Below are 15,508 nucleotides of genomic sequence, written 5' to 3' on the forward strand. Positions count from 1 at the left end.
GGAGTACCGTTTCGCAGCACACGTAATTGGGCGCCTTCAGCCCCCCAAAGGCCACGACCACCATTGTCGTATTGACAATACGTTGCGCTCCATGCGCCAGCACGTTGCGCGGTTGCACGATGTTTCGATGGATTTCCACCAGCGTGTCCTCCACTGGAACTCCTCGTATTATTGCCTTCACCATGCCGTCTGGCGTAGTTTGATAGGCTCCTACCTCGTCCACTTGATCTCCAACGCGAATGAACTGAAGTCTGGCTCAAGCCCGGGCTCATCTCTCGTCTAGGGTACTGACCACCACGACGTTCTGGTATACAATTGGGCAGAACATGTCTGCCTTGCCGTCTTCCCTTGATATCCCCGCTGCCTCTCGAATGGCCGTCGCCACGGTCACCTGCAGCTTGGCAATGTTTAGGCCTCCCCGACGCCTGTCGATGATTTTGATGTCTTCGCGTAGTAGTACATTTGGCATTTTAGACGTCCTTGTCTTAGGGGCGATGACTTTCTTGGTGTATTTGTCTTTCTTCCTTTCTTTCTTTCTTTCTTTCTTTCTTTCTTTCTTTCTTTCTTTCTTTCTTTCTTTCTTTCTTTCTTTCTTTCTTTCTTGGTGTATTGTCTCTTTCCCGAGGCCGAGATTGTCACCCGAATGCTGGTGGCAGCGTAGCCTCCTTTAGACGTGGCTTTACGGACCACGTGAGTTTAGCCGGAGCCCTGTTGAAATTCCTCTGTTCAAATTTCTTCTTCCTCCACTTGGACTTGCATCTCTCTGCCGTTAATACCGGGGCCAGGAGCCGCAGAATCTTCCATTTGCTCAAAATGCTCCGTTGTATTTTATTCTCCTTCCAGATTGACTTGAATCAGTCCACCGTTATTTCCGGTTCCAGAAGTCGCAAAATGCTCCACAGGACACGCCGTGTTTCTCGTAGAAGAGGCCATAATGTCTGACCATGCGGAAGTTAGGCCTAGTGGTATGGCCGAGCGATGCTTCAATTTCGCTCCCCCCCCCCGAGATAAAAGTTGCTCTTAAACGCTTCAGGATTCATACCTCTTGTTTGAAAGTGGCACCAGTTGATTCCCAGCACCTTCATATGCACGATGGTATCAAAGTCATCGCGGTAACTGTTTATTCACGCCACTATAATTGCAAAAAAAGCCAAAGCCAATGTGAGGCACGTCGGCTGCCATCGATGACCGCAGCGCCCTCTACAATGCCTGTCATGAATGCTCAGCACAAACTGCCTGTTGAAGCAAAACTATCCACGTAGTTGAGCGGAGCTGCTCTCAGAAAGGTATAACGCTGGTTTTATTAGAAACGGTGCGCATTTGGGAAATGAACTTGAAACGTGACGGAGGCACACGACGAGATGGAAACAGGACAACGCTCACACTGTAAACTACTACGGATATAATATCTGAGATTTTACGTCCTAAATCCACGATATAAATATGAGACGCGAAAGTGTATCGATAACATCATACCATCTTCGGAACATCTAACTGTTTAGTGTCCTCTAACGAACATTTACATCGCACTGTTCATGAACCTCAAACACTTCGTTTTGACCAAAATGCCCCAGTCGCGGCCGGGATAGAACACTCGACCTTCAAGTCAGCAGACGAGCAGCGTACCACTGATCCACCACGGCGAACTGAGCACCCTTCGTCTTGTGTCTCTGCCGACTTCTCACTTGTTTCTCCAAGCATGCCGTCATGAGGTCGTTCAATGTCGCTTGCTTCTGGTGTCGTTTGACAGTAATCAAAGTGTTCATCTGCATGGATAGCATAGACTTCGTGACTTAACCGTTCTATGGCCATGGCGCCTTCATCATAACTTGCCTGTCCGTTTTCGATCACTGTTTGCAGTGTTCCGGCTTCGGCTTGCGTGTCTACGTTGTAGTGCGATCTGAGTCTTGTTATGCCTGGGAGTCCAGCCCAAACTGCACAATCAAGTTGGTACCACCTGATGCAAGTGGCGTGAACAATTATAGACTGGTACAACGGGTGTCAACCAAGGCGGCAGTCTGATGCAATCCATGGTGTCTGTTGCGGTGTGTCTGACGTAACCGACGCAAACCCTTCCGCAGCGCCAGGCAAGCCCCCTCACTCACGGGCCCGATTTGAGCCAGCGACCAGTGGCGATTCCTGATTGAAGGCTTCAGACTGCTGGCTGATTGAAGGGATTTCCAGGGGCTATAAAAAGACCAAGTTGTATGAAGATAAGAGAGTGACCAAAAAAATCTCGGGTCATCGTTACACCTTGGTGCGAGCACAATAAGTTGTCGGCCCCAGTGCCAAGTACGTAACACCACCGTAATACTGTTTATGATTAGTAATATTATGGGTGGTTTCACGCCCCAAAACCACCATTTAGTTATAAGAGATGCCGTTGGGGAGGGCTTCGAAAATTTTAACCACTTGTTTTTTTTAACGTGCAACAAAATTAAGCACACGGGTCGAAAGCATTTGCCCCTCCATCGAAAATGCATTCACCGAAAAAAGGATTAGATCCCGCAAGTGTCGGGTTAGCAGCCGAGCGTCATGAATACTGTACCCTCGCGGCGGGGTAAATGTTGCTTTACCTCACCATCGCCTTGTCCGCTCATAAGCTCTGCCCAGTTGCTGCAGCGCGAACTGAGACACCAGATTCCCAACAGCATAGAGCGTGCTGCACGTGGTCAGTTAAGTTTGTTCTGTTGATTCAATATTAATTGTAGTTTTAAACACATGACACAATGCCTGTAGTGCTATTCGTGAAATCAAGTGATGAACTACGGCAGTGGTCATCCCTCTGTCTGCATAGTAGATGTGCATTCCCCAGGTGGTCGAAATTTCCGTAGCCCTTCAATACGGCATCTCTCATAATCATATGATGGTTTTGGGACGTTGAACCCCACAAATCAAATCAATACATATGTGCATTCAAACGTGGGAGTGTAAGTCGATCACCAGTTGCCTATATGGTGAGTGTCAATCACTTTCCTTTGCCCGTAGCCGTCAATTGGTACGTGATCTTAAAACGAGCTGGCAGCTGACCAGTGATTTCTCGCATACTACCCAAGGGCATCAATTCTGCACGAAATAGATCCCAGTTATGAATGAAATAAATGGACGTAAATTTGGGGGATTGTTTTTCGTTGAGCACAATATGAACTACAACTTACAAACAACGATGCCCAGTTGAAAGTATAGAGAATGGATTAAAACTAAATATAATCTAAAAATGACGAAAAAAGTGAACGCAAAATTCCTTTGACTCGGAAGACATTTTTATAGCGTTATTTCTGGCAGCTTCAGCTGAAATTACTGACCCTACAGTCTCCGCTAGCGTGAGGTTTGCTCTAAAGAGCAGCTGCATCTGAAGGTTCATTGATAAAATAACACATACTTTTAGCATCCAAGCAATTAGAATTTAGCATCCAAGCAAGCCGTTTCCAAAGTTACAGTTATCAACTATGCGTTGTATTTCTACTAAACCCGGCGTGGCCAGCTCAGCTTCCACCTGGTGATGAATAAGAATCTTGAAGCTCTGCATTATTTTATGTCGCTTCAAATTATAGTACTCGTACAGCACTCTGACAACGTTGCTCGAAGCTCAATGCATTTGGCGCTCTGGGTGCGGCCTTTCCGGCTAATACCTGGACGGCTTGTGTGCTCAATGCTGCAACAAGCAGTGATCGCTTCCTAGCCGAGTCGGTGATGTCATTAGCTGCAAAGGATGCATCTGCCTTAATTAGGTATAGGTTCTACCTATCTGTATTTTCGTTGAAGGCAGGGAGCATTTGATAAGTCCTGCTTACTGTCGGTGAGGTTCTTTTCGTGGCTGTGGATCCAGGTTTTGCGTCACTGCATGATCGGGTTGTAAGCTTAATTGTCACCACTCAAACACACCCACGTCCACCGGCTGGCCTATTTACAGTCATAAAATGCTCGAACACGAAAAGCGTGTGTATGGGGGCGTGTGACTGCTGTCATCCCCGAGTTAGATAAGGGAAGAGAGAACGAAAAGAGAACAAGATAACGCATGTGCAGTACTTGCAGCTTGATTTTTTAAACAGCGGTATTTATGAACTGGAAACGCTACCAAAGGGGCTTTAAGAACACCTCCTACTACTCTTGATATGGCGATTCACTGATGTGAACTCTAAAGTACAGGTTTTGAGGTGTTTATTGACCTTTCATTTACAAGGTGCAAAAGCTGCGTGCAAAACATACGCCGTTTCTCTACGAAGGAATACTGCACGTGCTTTGAAAATAGAAAAAAATTCAGCATTAATTATATAAGTGCTGAATAGGCACCGAATAATATCTCTAAGCACCAATTTAAACTTCGACTTAACGCCGGATATGCGAGATTCAAGTAATAAAAAAATGAGTGCTGCTGGCCTACTACAGCGGGCATAGAAATACAAAGCAGAGCCACCTGTGTAAATTTCACTGCGGTGTGACTGGAAAACAACGCATGCAGACCTTTTCCTACGAAGGCTATTCACCCGCCCACCCCTCTCTCTCTACCAGGGCTGTCGTTCTGAATCATTTTTGAGCAGGTGGAATCGCCGACATTTTCGTAAGGGTATGACAACGGCATTTGTCAATTGCACCTCCTAACGAATGGTATTTTTTTGTACTGCTTATCACTTAGTTGTGGAACTGACAGCGGCTGGTAGTGATCAAAAGTAATAGAGAAGAATGACAATCGAACTGTACGCCGTCGTCACCAGGGAACCTTGCTTTTTTATCCGTATGCTGGCAAAGCATATTGGCGTTGAACTCGAACTGAAGGCTCTTGAATATGACAAGGATGGCCGTCTGCCTGCGGAGTATGCTAAGGTGAGTGAGAGATTGCCTGCATGCAATTTTATTTACTGAAAAAAGTAAAGGACAGAACGATGTCCTCTATTGAATCTAGTTAAGGGGTGACTTGAGATGACAGCAATTGGCCGTAAACGCGAGGGTATAAAACATGCCACGATGGAGTCACTGATAGCAATCTGCCTAGTAGCGAACTCTGAAAATCATTCCACTTAGACGCAACTGACTGTAGGTGCTGCATAAGAGTGGTTAGTAGGACTGGTTACCACCTTTCTCAGAATACGTGTAAAGCACTCCGATGGACATATGGTGCAAGGCCATGGAAAATATAAGCAAAAATGCCATCAGAGGGTATCTCGATTGCTCTCAGGGTTACTTTGCTCAACTAGAAAGCACTGCCAATTAGGCACATCTTCAGCAGTCGACTGCCCTATTCTTGAGGCGTTTAATGACTGCTGAGCTGTTATTGATGCTGGCTAAAGGGAGTGTGAGTGAGGTGCAGCTCACTTTTCAATACCAACTCTCCTTAGGAGCTGAAGGGGTGCAGCTAGCAGTCGCTGTTTTTAGCGCCACTGGCATGGAAGTGCCCCAGGCCTATGATCGCTTAGCGTTCATTGCGACTCTTTTAAAATCGTTTTCTGGCATAGTTAGGGAGCCTGGCAGCGCTGTTTTTGTTCTAGCGTTATAAAATCGTACGCCTTTTTCATAAATAAAGCTTCGAGTTTCATATTCGCATTTAGTCGGCCTTGACAAGTAACGAAATTCAGATGATAGTATTCGTAAATTTAACTGCCCACATTAACTGCCCCAAGGTTAAGCTACTTCGCAAACACACTTCCTTTAACGCGGGAGAAACTGCTCCGCTGTTCCTTTCTGTATAGGCTTGGACTATATACGCTCCCTAATAATTCCCGTTTATTTTATTTTTTCAGATCAGCCCCTTACTCAAGATCCCAGCAATCAACGACGATGGTTTTATCTTGTACGAAAGGTGAAGTAACTCGTTAAACGTTGACCCATGAAATGCTCCAAGCTTCAATGTGAATTAGTCAGAAATAGGCAGACGTCGTTATACCGACTCCTGTCTGAAGTAATAAAAACTTGGAGAGTCCAGAAATACCACAATTCATGAGGTAAAAATTCCTTGAGCGGAATATGGGAACCAAGCTTGCAGCGTCATCTTTCAACGATGGTGACAATGCCCTGCCCGAATCGAAAAGAAGAAAAAAAAGGCAAAAAAAACCTATCAAGGAGCACTTCGATGAGCAGTATTATACTACCTGTACCTAATTTAAGGTTTAGGAGCAACACCAGTAGCTGCATGAGTGAAATAATCTTCTATGTGGCCAGTCTTGTTAGTCTGCTGAGTGATAATCTCATATTTGCTTTCTAGAAGATAAACGGCAAGCAATTAAGTTTAGCAGAGCAAGAAGTGATGTCTCATATGAAGTGTTTTATTTGTAACAATCCGCGTGGTCCCATCCGGCCATCTCGTTTTCAGTACTGCCATCTGCTACTACCTGCTCAACAAGTATGCTCCTGTGTCACCACTCTACCCGAAGGAAGTGGAGAAGTGTGCTCTCGTAGACCAGATCTTGTGCACAGTGTCAAGTTTTGTGCAACCTGTTGCATCATTCCACATAGTAAGTTCAGTGGGCAAAATGAGGGTGAGATTGCTTTAGGCCCGAGCTTGAAGCAAGATGCATTCCGTGAGGTTTTACATTTAGGTAGACAAAACTTCTTGAAGGAAACAAGAAGTAAAAAAAAGGCAGCCACTTTTCTGTCCCACTCCGGTAAAACAATATAGAGTTTGAAGTAAGAAGAATTGCAGTGTGTATAGCAGGATGCCACTTATTCAACCTACATTTACATAATAAATTTCAGTATATTGTTTTTTTTCTATTACAATAGAAGTAGAAGAAAGGAATAGAAAGTTCAGTATACCATGAATAGCTTGCTGCAAGCCACGCGAAACCAAGAAAACATCTTCCCCGTGACCACCGACTATTTAAGAGCACTATATTTATCATCACCTCACGTATCACACCGAGCCGTGATACGTGAGGACTAATCGACGCATCGTGTTCCACGCTTGGTGTCACGAATCCGGGATGAAGTCCTTAAACGACAATATAGAAGCCGGCCCAAATCTAAATCGTGACGTAGTGACGCTACTGCTTCGTTTCCGACGCTACAATATAGCAATGAATGCTGATGTTGAGAAGGCGTTCCTTCAGATTGGCCTGCAAGAACCTGACATAAATGTGCTTTGCTTCTTGCGATTCAAGACTTCACCTCAAGTGGACAGCCCACTGCCGAAAATATAAGATTGGAAAATGACGAGAGTGCCCTTTGGAGCTACTTCAAGTCCTTTTCTACTGACTGCTACCTTAAAGCACCACTTCAGGTCCGAAAAAAAAATCGCTTTCCTTCGACAGCCCGGCTATTGTAAGACTCTATATATATATATAGAAGCGGCGATGGCGTAGTGGCTAGAGCATCCGCCTCGCATGCAAGAGGTCCGTGGTTCAAATCCCGGTACCGCGCAGTTCCCAACCGGATTAAAAAAAAAAAAATCCGCGTGTTGATGGAACTGCATTGAGAGGCCTGGGGTGCGGCCTCACCGGCAAACACCGCCGAGAACGCACTCCCTCACCAGAGAAGGATTGGCCACCCTGGTGCAGTATCTGGCCACTACCTCCCACATGCTTACGTCAATTAACTCACGGCCCTCAGTCCCCAGCAGCTGCGAAGCAACTGACCACGGCGGCGGTCAGATCTGCAACGCAGCAGAGGGTGCTAAGAATCTCTGGATCCGGACAGGCCGCCATTGGAACCTGAACTTGGCAACGTTTAACGCTAGAACCTTATCTAGTGAGGGAAGTCTAGCTGTACTATTCGAGGAGCTAGAGGGTGTTAAATGGGATATAATAGGGCTCAGTGAGGTTAGGAGGACAGATGAGGCCTATACGGTGCTACAGAATGGGCACGTTCTTTGCTACAGGGGCTTGGCAGAAAGAAGAGAACTGGGAGTGGGGTTCCTAATTCACAGAACCATAGCTGGCAACGTAGAGGAATACTATAGTATTAATGAAAGGGTGGTAGGTATCGTAATTAAACTGAATAAAAGATACAAGATGAAGGTAGTACAGACTTACGCGCCTACATCCAGCCATGATGACGCTTCAGTTGAAAGCTTCTATGAAGACGTGGAATCGGCAATGAGTAAGGTAAAAACACAGTATACTATAGTGATGGGCGACTTTAATGCAAAAGTAGGGAAGAAGCAGGCTGGAGACCAGGCAGTAGGAGATTATGGCATTGGTACTAGAAACGCCAGAGGAGAGCTACTAGTAGAATTCGCAGAACGCAATAATTTACGGATTTTGAATACCTTCTACCGAAAACAAGAAAACCGCAAGTGGACATGGAGGAGCCCTAATGGCGAAAATAAGAACGAAATAGACTTTATAATGAGTGCACACCCTGGAATCGTGCAGGATGTGGAAGTGATTGGCAAGGTACGATGCAGTGACCATAGAATGGTACGGTCTCGAATTCGCCTAGACTTGAAGAAGGAACGACAGAAACTGATACGCAAGAAGCCAATCAATCAGCTAGCACTGAGAGAGAAAGTACAGGAATTCAGAGTGTCGCTGCAGAACAGGTACTCGGCTCTTAGTGAGGAAACCAACCTTAGCGTAGATACAATGAATGATAATCTGACGAGTATCATTACGGAGTGTGCAGTGGAAGTTGGAGGCAGGGTAGTTAGACAGGACACTGGCAAGCTTTCCCAGGAAACGAAGAACCTAATTAAGAAGCGTCAAATCATGAAAGTGTCAAGTACAACAGACAAAATAGAACTGGCAGAGCTTTCGAAGTTGATTAATAGACGTAAGGTATGCGATGTAAGAAGGTATAACATGGAGAGAATTGAACACGCTCTGAAAAACGGAGGAAGTGTCAAAGCATTGAAGAGGAAACTTGGGATAGGCAAAAGTCGGATGTATGCACTAAGGGACAAAGAAGGCAAAATAACTACCAATATGGATAGGATAGTTAAAATAGCGGAGGAGTTTTACAGAGATCTGTACAGTAGCCGAGACAACCACGACCTTAATACTATAAGAACTAGCAGTAACCCAGATTACACCCCACCAGTAATGATAGAAGAAGTCAGAAAAGCTTTGGAGAGCATGCAAAGGGGCAAAGCTGCTGGTGAGGATCAGGTAACATCAGATCTGCTGAAAGATGGGAGACAGATTGTGTTAGAAAAACTAGCCACCCTGTTTACGAGGTGTCTCCTGACGGGAAGAGTACCAGAGTCTTGGAAGAACGCTAACATCATCTTAATACATAAGAAAGGAGATGACAAGGACTTGAAGAATTACAGGCCGATCAGCTTGCTCTCTGTAGTATACAAGCTATTTACAAAGGTAATTGCTAACAGAGTAAAGAAAACATTAGAATTCAATCAACCAAAGGAACAAGCAGGATTTCGAACAGGCTACTCAACAATTGACCACATTCATACTATCAATCAGGTAATAGAGAAATGCTCAGAGTATAACCAACCACTATACATAGCCTTCATAGATTACGAGAAAGCGTTTGATTCAGTAGAAATATCAGCCGTCATGCAAACACTGCGGAACCAGGGCGTAGATGAAGTATATATAAACATTCTGGAAGAAATCTACAGGGGATCAACTGCTACCATAGTGCTTCATAAAGAAAGCAACAGAATACCAATCAAGAAGGGTGTAAGGCAGGGGGACACAATTTCCCCAATGCTATTTACCGCGTGCTTACAAGAGGTTTTCAGAGGCCTAGAATGGGAACAGTTAGGGATAAGAGTCAATGGAGAATACCTTAGTAACCTGCGCTTCGCCGATGACATTGCATTGCTGAGTAATTCGGGGGACGAATTGCAACTCATGATTATGGAGTTAGACAAGGAGAGCAGAAAAGTGGGTCTTAAAATTAATCTGCAGAAAACGAAAGTAATGTACTACAACCTTGGAAAGGAGCAGCGCTTCGAGATAGGTAATAGTGCACTTGAAGTTGTAAAAGACTATGTCTACTTAGGGCAGGTAATAACCGCAGAGCCGAACCACGAGATTGAAGTAACTAGAAGAATAAGAATGGGGTGGAGCACATTCGGCAAGCACTCTCAAATTATGACAGGTAGATTGCCACTATCCCTCAAGAGGAAGGTATATAACAGCTGTATCTTGCCGGTACTTAGCTACGGAGCAGAAACCTGGAGGCTTACAAAGAGGGTTCAGCTTAAATTGAGGACGACGCAGCGTGCAATGGAAAGAAAAATGGTAGGTGTAACCTTAAGAGACAAGAAGAGAGCAGAGTGGATTAGGGAACAAACGGGGGTTAAGGATATCATAGCTGAAATCAAGAAGAAGAAATGGACATGGGCAGGGCATGTAGCGCGTAGACAGGATAACCGCTGGTCATTAAGGGTAACTGACTGGATTCCCAGAGAAGGGAAGCGGGTTAGGGGGAGACAGAAGGTTAGGTGGGCAGATGAGATTAAGAAGTTTGCAGGTATAAATTAGCAGCAGCAAGCACAGGACCGGGTTAACTGGCGGAACATGGGAGAGGCCTTTGTCCTGCAGTGGACGTAGTCAGGCTGATGATGATGATGATGATTTATCATCTTACTATGGGCTACTACGAATAGCGGCCTCCTTAGGAAGCCTCATGTGCCATTTTATATGTTAAAATAGTCTTAGCCACATATTGCTCATTCTTGGTGCATGCACCAGTGGCGGTGCCAGCGTAGGGTATGCGGGGGCTGGAGCATCCGCAAACCTTCCACCTGTCCCATTCTTTAATTGCAGCGAGTTAGTCCTGCTTTTAGGTGACCCTGTCATTGTTTCATTATTTGCGCATTCATTTCAGTTATTGTATTATTTTGAGATTAGTTGCTTGAATTACTATTTTAATGCAATAAACTCATACAATCACTCCTTTTGCTTAGCTTCTAATCAAGATTGGGCAATAACAAAGTAAAAACAAGTTTTCAGTGTGAACGATGCGTACAAATGAAATCCGAGGATTAGTCCCATAATAAGGATCCAGAAAAGTAAAATCACACTAATACACAATAAATTTTTGCTAGGATGACCGTTTTAGGGATATCTACAAATGCATGCTACTTCTTGTACTTCGAAGATTGATTCCCTAGTCGGAAAGCCTTCTGCGTAAACTAATAGTATTCTTGATAACTTTTCAGTGCGAATGAGATGGGGCACAAAGAGGGCACAAACAGCTCCGTCTTGTTCACCCTTAAACGTTTTCAAGAATGCATGTTCTAATTCGTCCATCTCTCTACTTCTTCAATGTAGTAGTAGTAGTAGTAGTAGTAGTAGTAGTAGTAGTAGTAGTAAAAATTAAAAAAAACCTGGACCATCTCCCTGAAGAAAACCCTTACGGCTTGTGGTGCATCAGCGTTGCGCATGGGTGTCATCACTAGTTAAGCGATGCTAACGCGGTTGTGGCGGTGAGTGCTCGAAGGTTCGTTTGAAGTGATGGCTGGCGCAAATCTTGAGGGTTACACGTACGCGCATGTCTTAACGCGCACGTTAGTCGCACGTCAGGTTAATTGTGCGTGAACCAAAAAGCCGGTGGTGTAGTGAGTGGCGGTCGTGGCAGGTATTGCGGGTGATCGGACGAGGCGACAGCTGCGCGTGCCACGGCGAGCGCGCACTGCGAGGAGAGCTTGTCGTCAACGCGCTTCAGCGGTGTGACCTTCTTGGTACCACACCAACACCTGTGGCGCATGGTGCGTTCGAATGGAGGGACAGCGTAACACAGCCTAGTCAAAAAGCTGCGTCGCATCTAAAACTTTATTAGTGCAGAAACCAGACAGGCTCGAACCTCAGTGCGCTGCACCGGAGCAGACTTCCATCACATATTTCTGAATTTTCCGAACAAACGCAAGCCCCTGTGGCAAGGGTCAGAACACCATGAGCGATAAGAGGCTCTTCTGCGCAGCTCGCAACCGGGGTTACAGCTCCGGACAGTGAGCAGAGCCAGAAGGGTCACCGAAGCACAGCGGTGTCTGGCCACCTAGAGCGGCACGAGGGCCCGTCGTCCTCCTGCTTCCACTTCCCCTGCCACCCCCCCCCTTCAAATAATTCTTTGGTGAATCAATAAAGCTGCTTACCTACCTACCTACCTCTGTGCGCTGTAAGTAACACAGGGGTGAAAATTGTCGTCTGTCCGGCTGGGTGGCGCCCTTATTCCGAGGCCTTCGGATTAGTCGCGCCTGATCTTCTAGGGCCGATATCGAACGCAGCGCCTGCCATTCGTACTGTGTGTCATTTGTGTCCTGCTCTTCTTCATGCTCGACACATTCACACGTGACATTAGGAATACTATACAGCTGCTGCCAGAACCACAAAGATTTCAGAAGCTTTTAAAAAAGGGACATACGTGTGGTGCAAAAAATACTTTTGTGTTTTCCCGCTAGTGGGAGGACGTTTCAAACTGTTTCCCCTGAAATTTTTCAGTTTTTAATGTGCGTGTATACACGCATGATTACTTAGTCACGGGTATACAAAATGGCGAATAAAGGTTCTTTCGGCTACCGAAACATAATTGTGGCTATGCCCCTTTATACAGACCTGAATGTAATAAGGCCCAAATAATTCTACGAGTGTTATAGTTTTGAAATAGATGCTATATGCAAGGAAAGAGAATGAAGCTCCCGTAAAGTTTTAATAAACGTAAAGAGCCTGTCATTCAAGATCAGCACCAGCCATCAACAGCCAAGTAGCCTGCGAACCTATGCTGTTCTTTTGGAAAATGCAAACGTGGAAAAACGTGCCTGTTTTGCCTTTTTTATATTTAGTATTTTCTCTGTAGCATATATTTTGTGAGCAGTAACAAACTCTTCTAGTTAGTAGTTTTTTTAATACAATTCTCTTTTGAAATATAATCAAACTAGATGGTCGTTCAATGACGGAGCTACCCTAAAATCTGATCAGAATAACGTATACCCGCGCATTCACTGGCCAAAAAGAAAGTATTTCTTCTCTTAACAAAAAAAAAAGAGTGAAACTTTCACAATGTCGGCAACGATAACAGTGTATCAAAATATCTATGTTGGAATACCTGTCCTTATCGGCTTTTTTTTGTGTGGCTCTGTGCTTTTTTTATTTGCTTTATTTGTGGCTTCACTTCATAGCGAGGCAGTATTGTCAAGAGGAAAAAGCTGACAGGAAACGCACTGCGGACGTTCGAAGAAACTGTACTCCGCCCATTGGAGCAGCTGGTCGGTGATAATGCTTTCGCTGTCGGCGACAGCCTCACCGTGGCTGACATCCGGCTTGTCTCCAGCATGGCATGTTTCGTGCCTGTGAGTAGATGTCCTAACGCAGCTGCCATGCCGTGGTGAATATGTTGCCCACCGCGGCGTGTAACGTGGGATGACTGGCTGAAAATTGCACTTCGTAATACGTGCTCTGTTATGTCCTATGTACTCAGCGTCAGTGCTTTTCTTTCGTGTAAAAAAATACTATTTTCTGGATAGCGATACAGTCGTTACGAGAAGCTATTGGTAATGGTTTTGAAGAACCAACCATGTTTTGCACAGGAAGACTCCGTTCCCCAGCTTGCTGCGGCAACTTATGGTTCGTTTTTTTTGAAGGGTAAAAGTTTGGCTAGGGCGGCTCACATTTTTTTAGTTTGGTTAAGAGTTAATTTAATAAACGAGGATTAAATTTGGTTGATGTGGACATGAATATTCAATTATTTCTGTCGTGGCCCATGAGTGAAGGGTGCTCTCACAAAAAGGTACTACACAAGAAAAATTTGAAAAATAGTCTGTATAACTTCGATCTGCCGACAAAATTATCATATAATCGTAATAATGTAGCATAACAGAGGGAACTAACATCACGCATAAATAAAACGTATGCACGTGTATCGAAGATACAAGAGGCATTAAAATAAAAACAATAAAATTCCCCGAATACTGGCTATTTGGGCAATATTTGTGCTGAATACTTCTTGTAGCGTCATCTGCGTCTTTACTTGATGCTGTCCTAAGCGCAACTTTATTCTTCATATAAAATGAACCAACTCCATCAAGCGCACCACCTACGGTAAACGCAATTGCATGTAATTATAGAAATCCATATAACATCTTGTTAGCCAAATAACACCAAGTTTTAAAAAATAAAATCTTTACAGTGTCGTGAGATATAACTGGGCTTGAGATTATTGTCATAAGTGGCGGATAAAGCAAATCTCGTATCTCTTTCGGATAGTGTGAACGAGAAAATTTCTAAATCACACAGAGGCAAGATATGTACTCCAAAGGTTACCTGCATGCTTGAGTCGGGAGCATCTCCGCTGATGGTACCCACGCATGATGTTACAACGGGTGCTGAAAAATGGCTGCGTAGTAAAGCAATTTATGTGAAGTATTTGTAATGAGAAGAGGTTAATGGCGCACTTTTTTGCTACTATATAAGCGCCTGGGTGTGACACTTTCATTAGTGGCACCTTCGCTTGCACGCGAGACCATACTCTGTGTACAAATGCTCCAAATTCCTCACGGTAATCAAAAGCTTATCGTGTTTTATTGAAATCGACAACACAATTCTCTAGTAAAAGATGCGGAGTGACCCTTTGAATTGATTGATTGATATGTGGGGTTTAACGTCCCAAAACCACTCTATGATTATGAGAGACGCCGTAGTGGAGGGCTCCGGAAATTTAGACCACCTTGGGTTCTTTAACGTGCACCCAAATCTGAGCACACGGGCCTACAACATTTCCGCCTCCATCGGAAATGCAGCCGCCGCAGCCGGGATTTGAACCCGCGCCCTGCGGGTCAGCAGCCGAGTGCCTTAGCCACTAGACCACCGCGGCGGGGCGACCCTTTGAATTCGTGTGAAACAGAACGCAACCCATGCAACATCGAAATTGGCCAGGAATGCTAAAACTGTGCTTTACGAAGTTAAAATCCCTAAAGATGACTCTGGAAGCTAGCGTAACTAAGAAGTAACGGTAATGTAAAGTGACGTTTGTCCTCATTCACCCAATCCTTTTGAAGACGTTCTCCATGTTTTATTCCTGCGTTGCTGACAGACTCAGAGCATTGCCTCCTTGTCAAAGCTTTACTGATAAGGCATGCAAATGGTCCGACTAACTAATGAATTGTTACACTATTCCAGCTTCCCATTGTAGACAAGTCTAAGTTCATCAAGTTGGTGTCTTACTACGAGCGAATCAGGGCCTTGATTCCAAGTTTCCACGAAGCGTGCGGCTGGATGCTTGAAGAACGCAGCAAGGATTGGGAGACGTACGAGTGAGCTCCTTCGGGCACCAAACGGCCGAATCGGCCGTGAAACTGCTAGGCCATTGATATCTCCATTTTTATGGACTACTGCATTGCGAAGAAAAGTAATAATAAAAGTATTTTCTTAACTTGTGTGTTCCTCAAGACGGATGACTTGCGCCACATAATATTATCCGCATTTTTGCGTGATGCCTTCAAGTACTTGAGAGCAATAAGGTGGTGTGTCACGATTTAGGCGAAGGAACTTTTGACACACTCAGCAATACGACTGGGCACATCAAAGTTGTTGTTTAACAGAGGTCACTCACAATATGTCACAATAATTTAAAGCCCGAAAATGCAGCCTAGAAAACTTTCCGCGGAGTTGTG

General features: G+C 44.8%; 1 protein-coding gene across 1 annotated transcript; it reads left to right on the forward strand.

The window, feature by feature from the left end:
* Positions 1-4,510: 4,510 nt before the first annotated feature.
* LOC142803968 (glutathione S-transferase 1-1-like) lies at positions 4,511-15,262 on the forward strand. Its single transcript, XM_075890362.1, has 5 exons — positions 4,511-4,824; positions 5,739-5,797; positions 6,308-6,449; positions 13,019-13,189; positions 15,015-15,262. Exons 1-5 carry the CDS (start codon positions 4,684-4,686, stop codon positions 15,150-15,152), a joined length of 651 nt encoding a protein of 216 aa, XP_075746477.1. The 5' UTR covers positions 4,511-4,683; the 3' UTR covers positions 15,153-15,262.
* The last annotated feature ends 246 nt before the right edge of the window (positions 15,263-15,508 follow it).

This window comes from Rhipicephalus microplus, chromosome 3, assembly GCF_043290135.1.
Source record: "Rhipicephalus microplus isolate Deutch F79 chromosome 3, USDA_Rmic, whole genome shotgun sequence".
In the NCBI taxonomy this organism is placed as follows: domain Eukaryota; kingdom Metazoa; phylum Arthropoda; class Arachnida; order Ixodida; family Ixodidae; genus Rhipicephalus; species Rhipicephalus microplus.

What these genes read in the sequence shown, in the direction of transcription:
- LOC142803968 (XM_075890362.1), top strand. Translation starts at nt 4,684, where the DNA reads ATGACAATCGAACTGTACGCCGTCGTCACCAGGGAACCTTGCTTTTTT. An exon ending in TGCCTGCGGAGTATGCTAAG is followed by an intron (nt 4,825 to 5,738) that starts GTGAGTGAGAGA and finishes TTATTTTTTCAG; the next exon opens with ATCAGCCCCTTACTCAAGAT. An exon ending in CTGTTGCATCATTCCACATA is followed by an intron (nt 6,450 to 13,018) that starts GTAAGTTCAGTG and finishes TTCACTTCATAG; the next exon opens with CGAGGCAGTATTGTCAAGAG.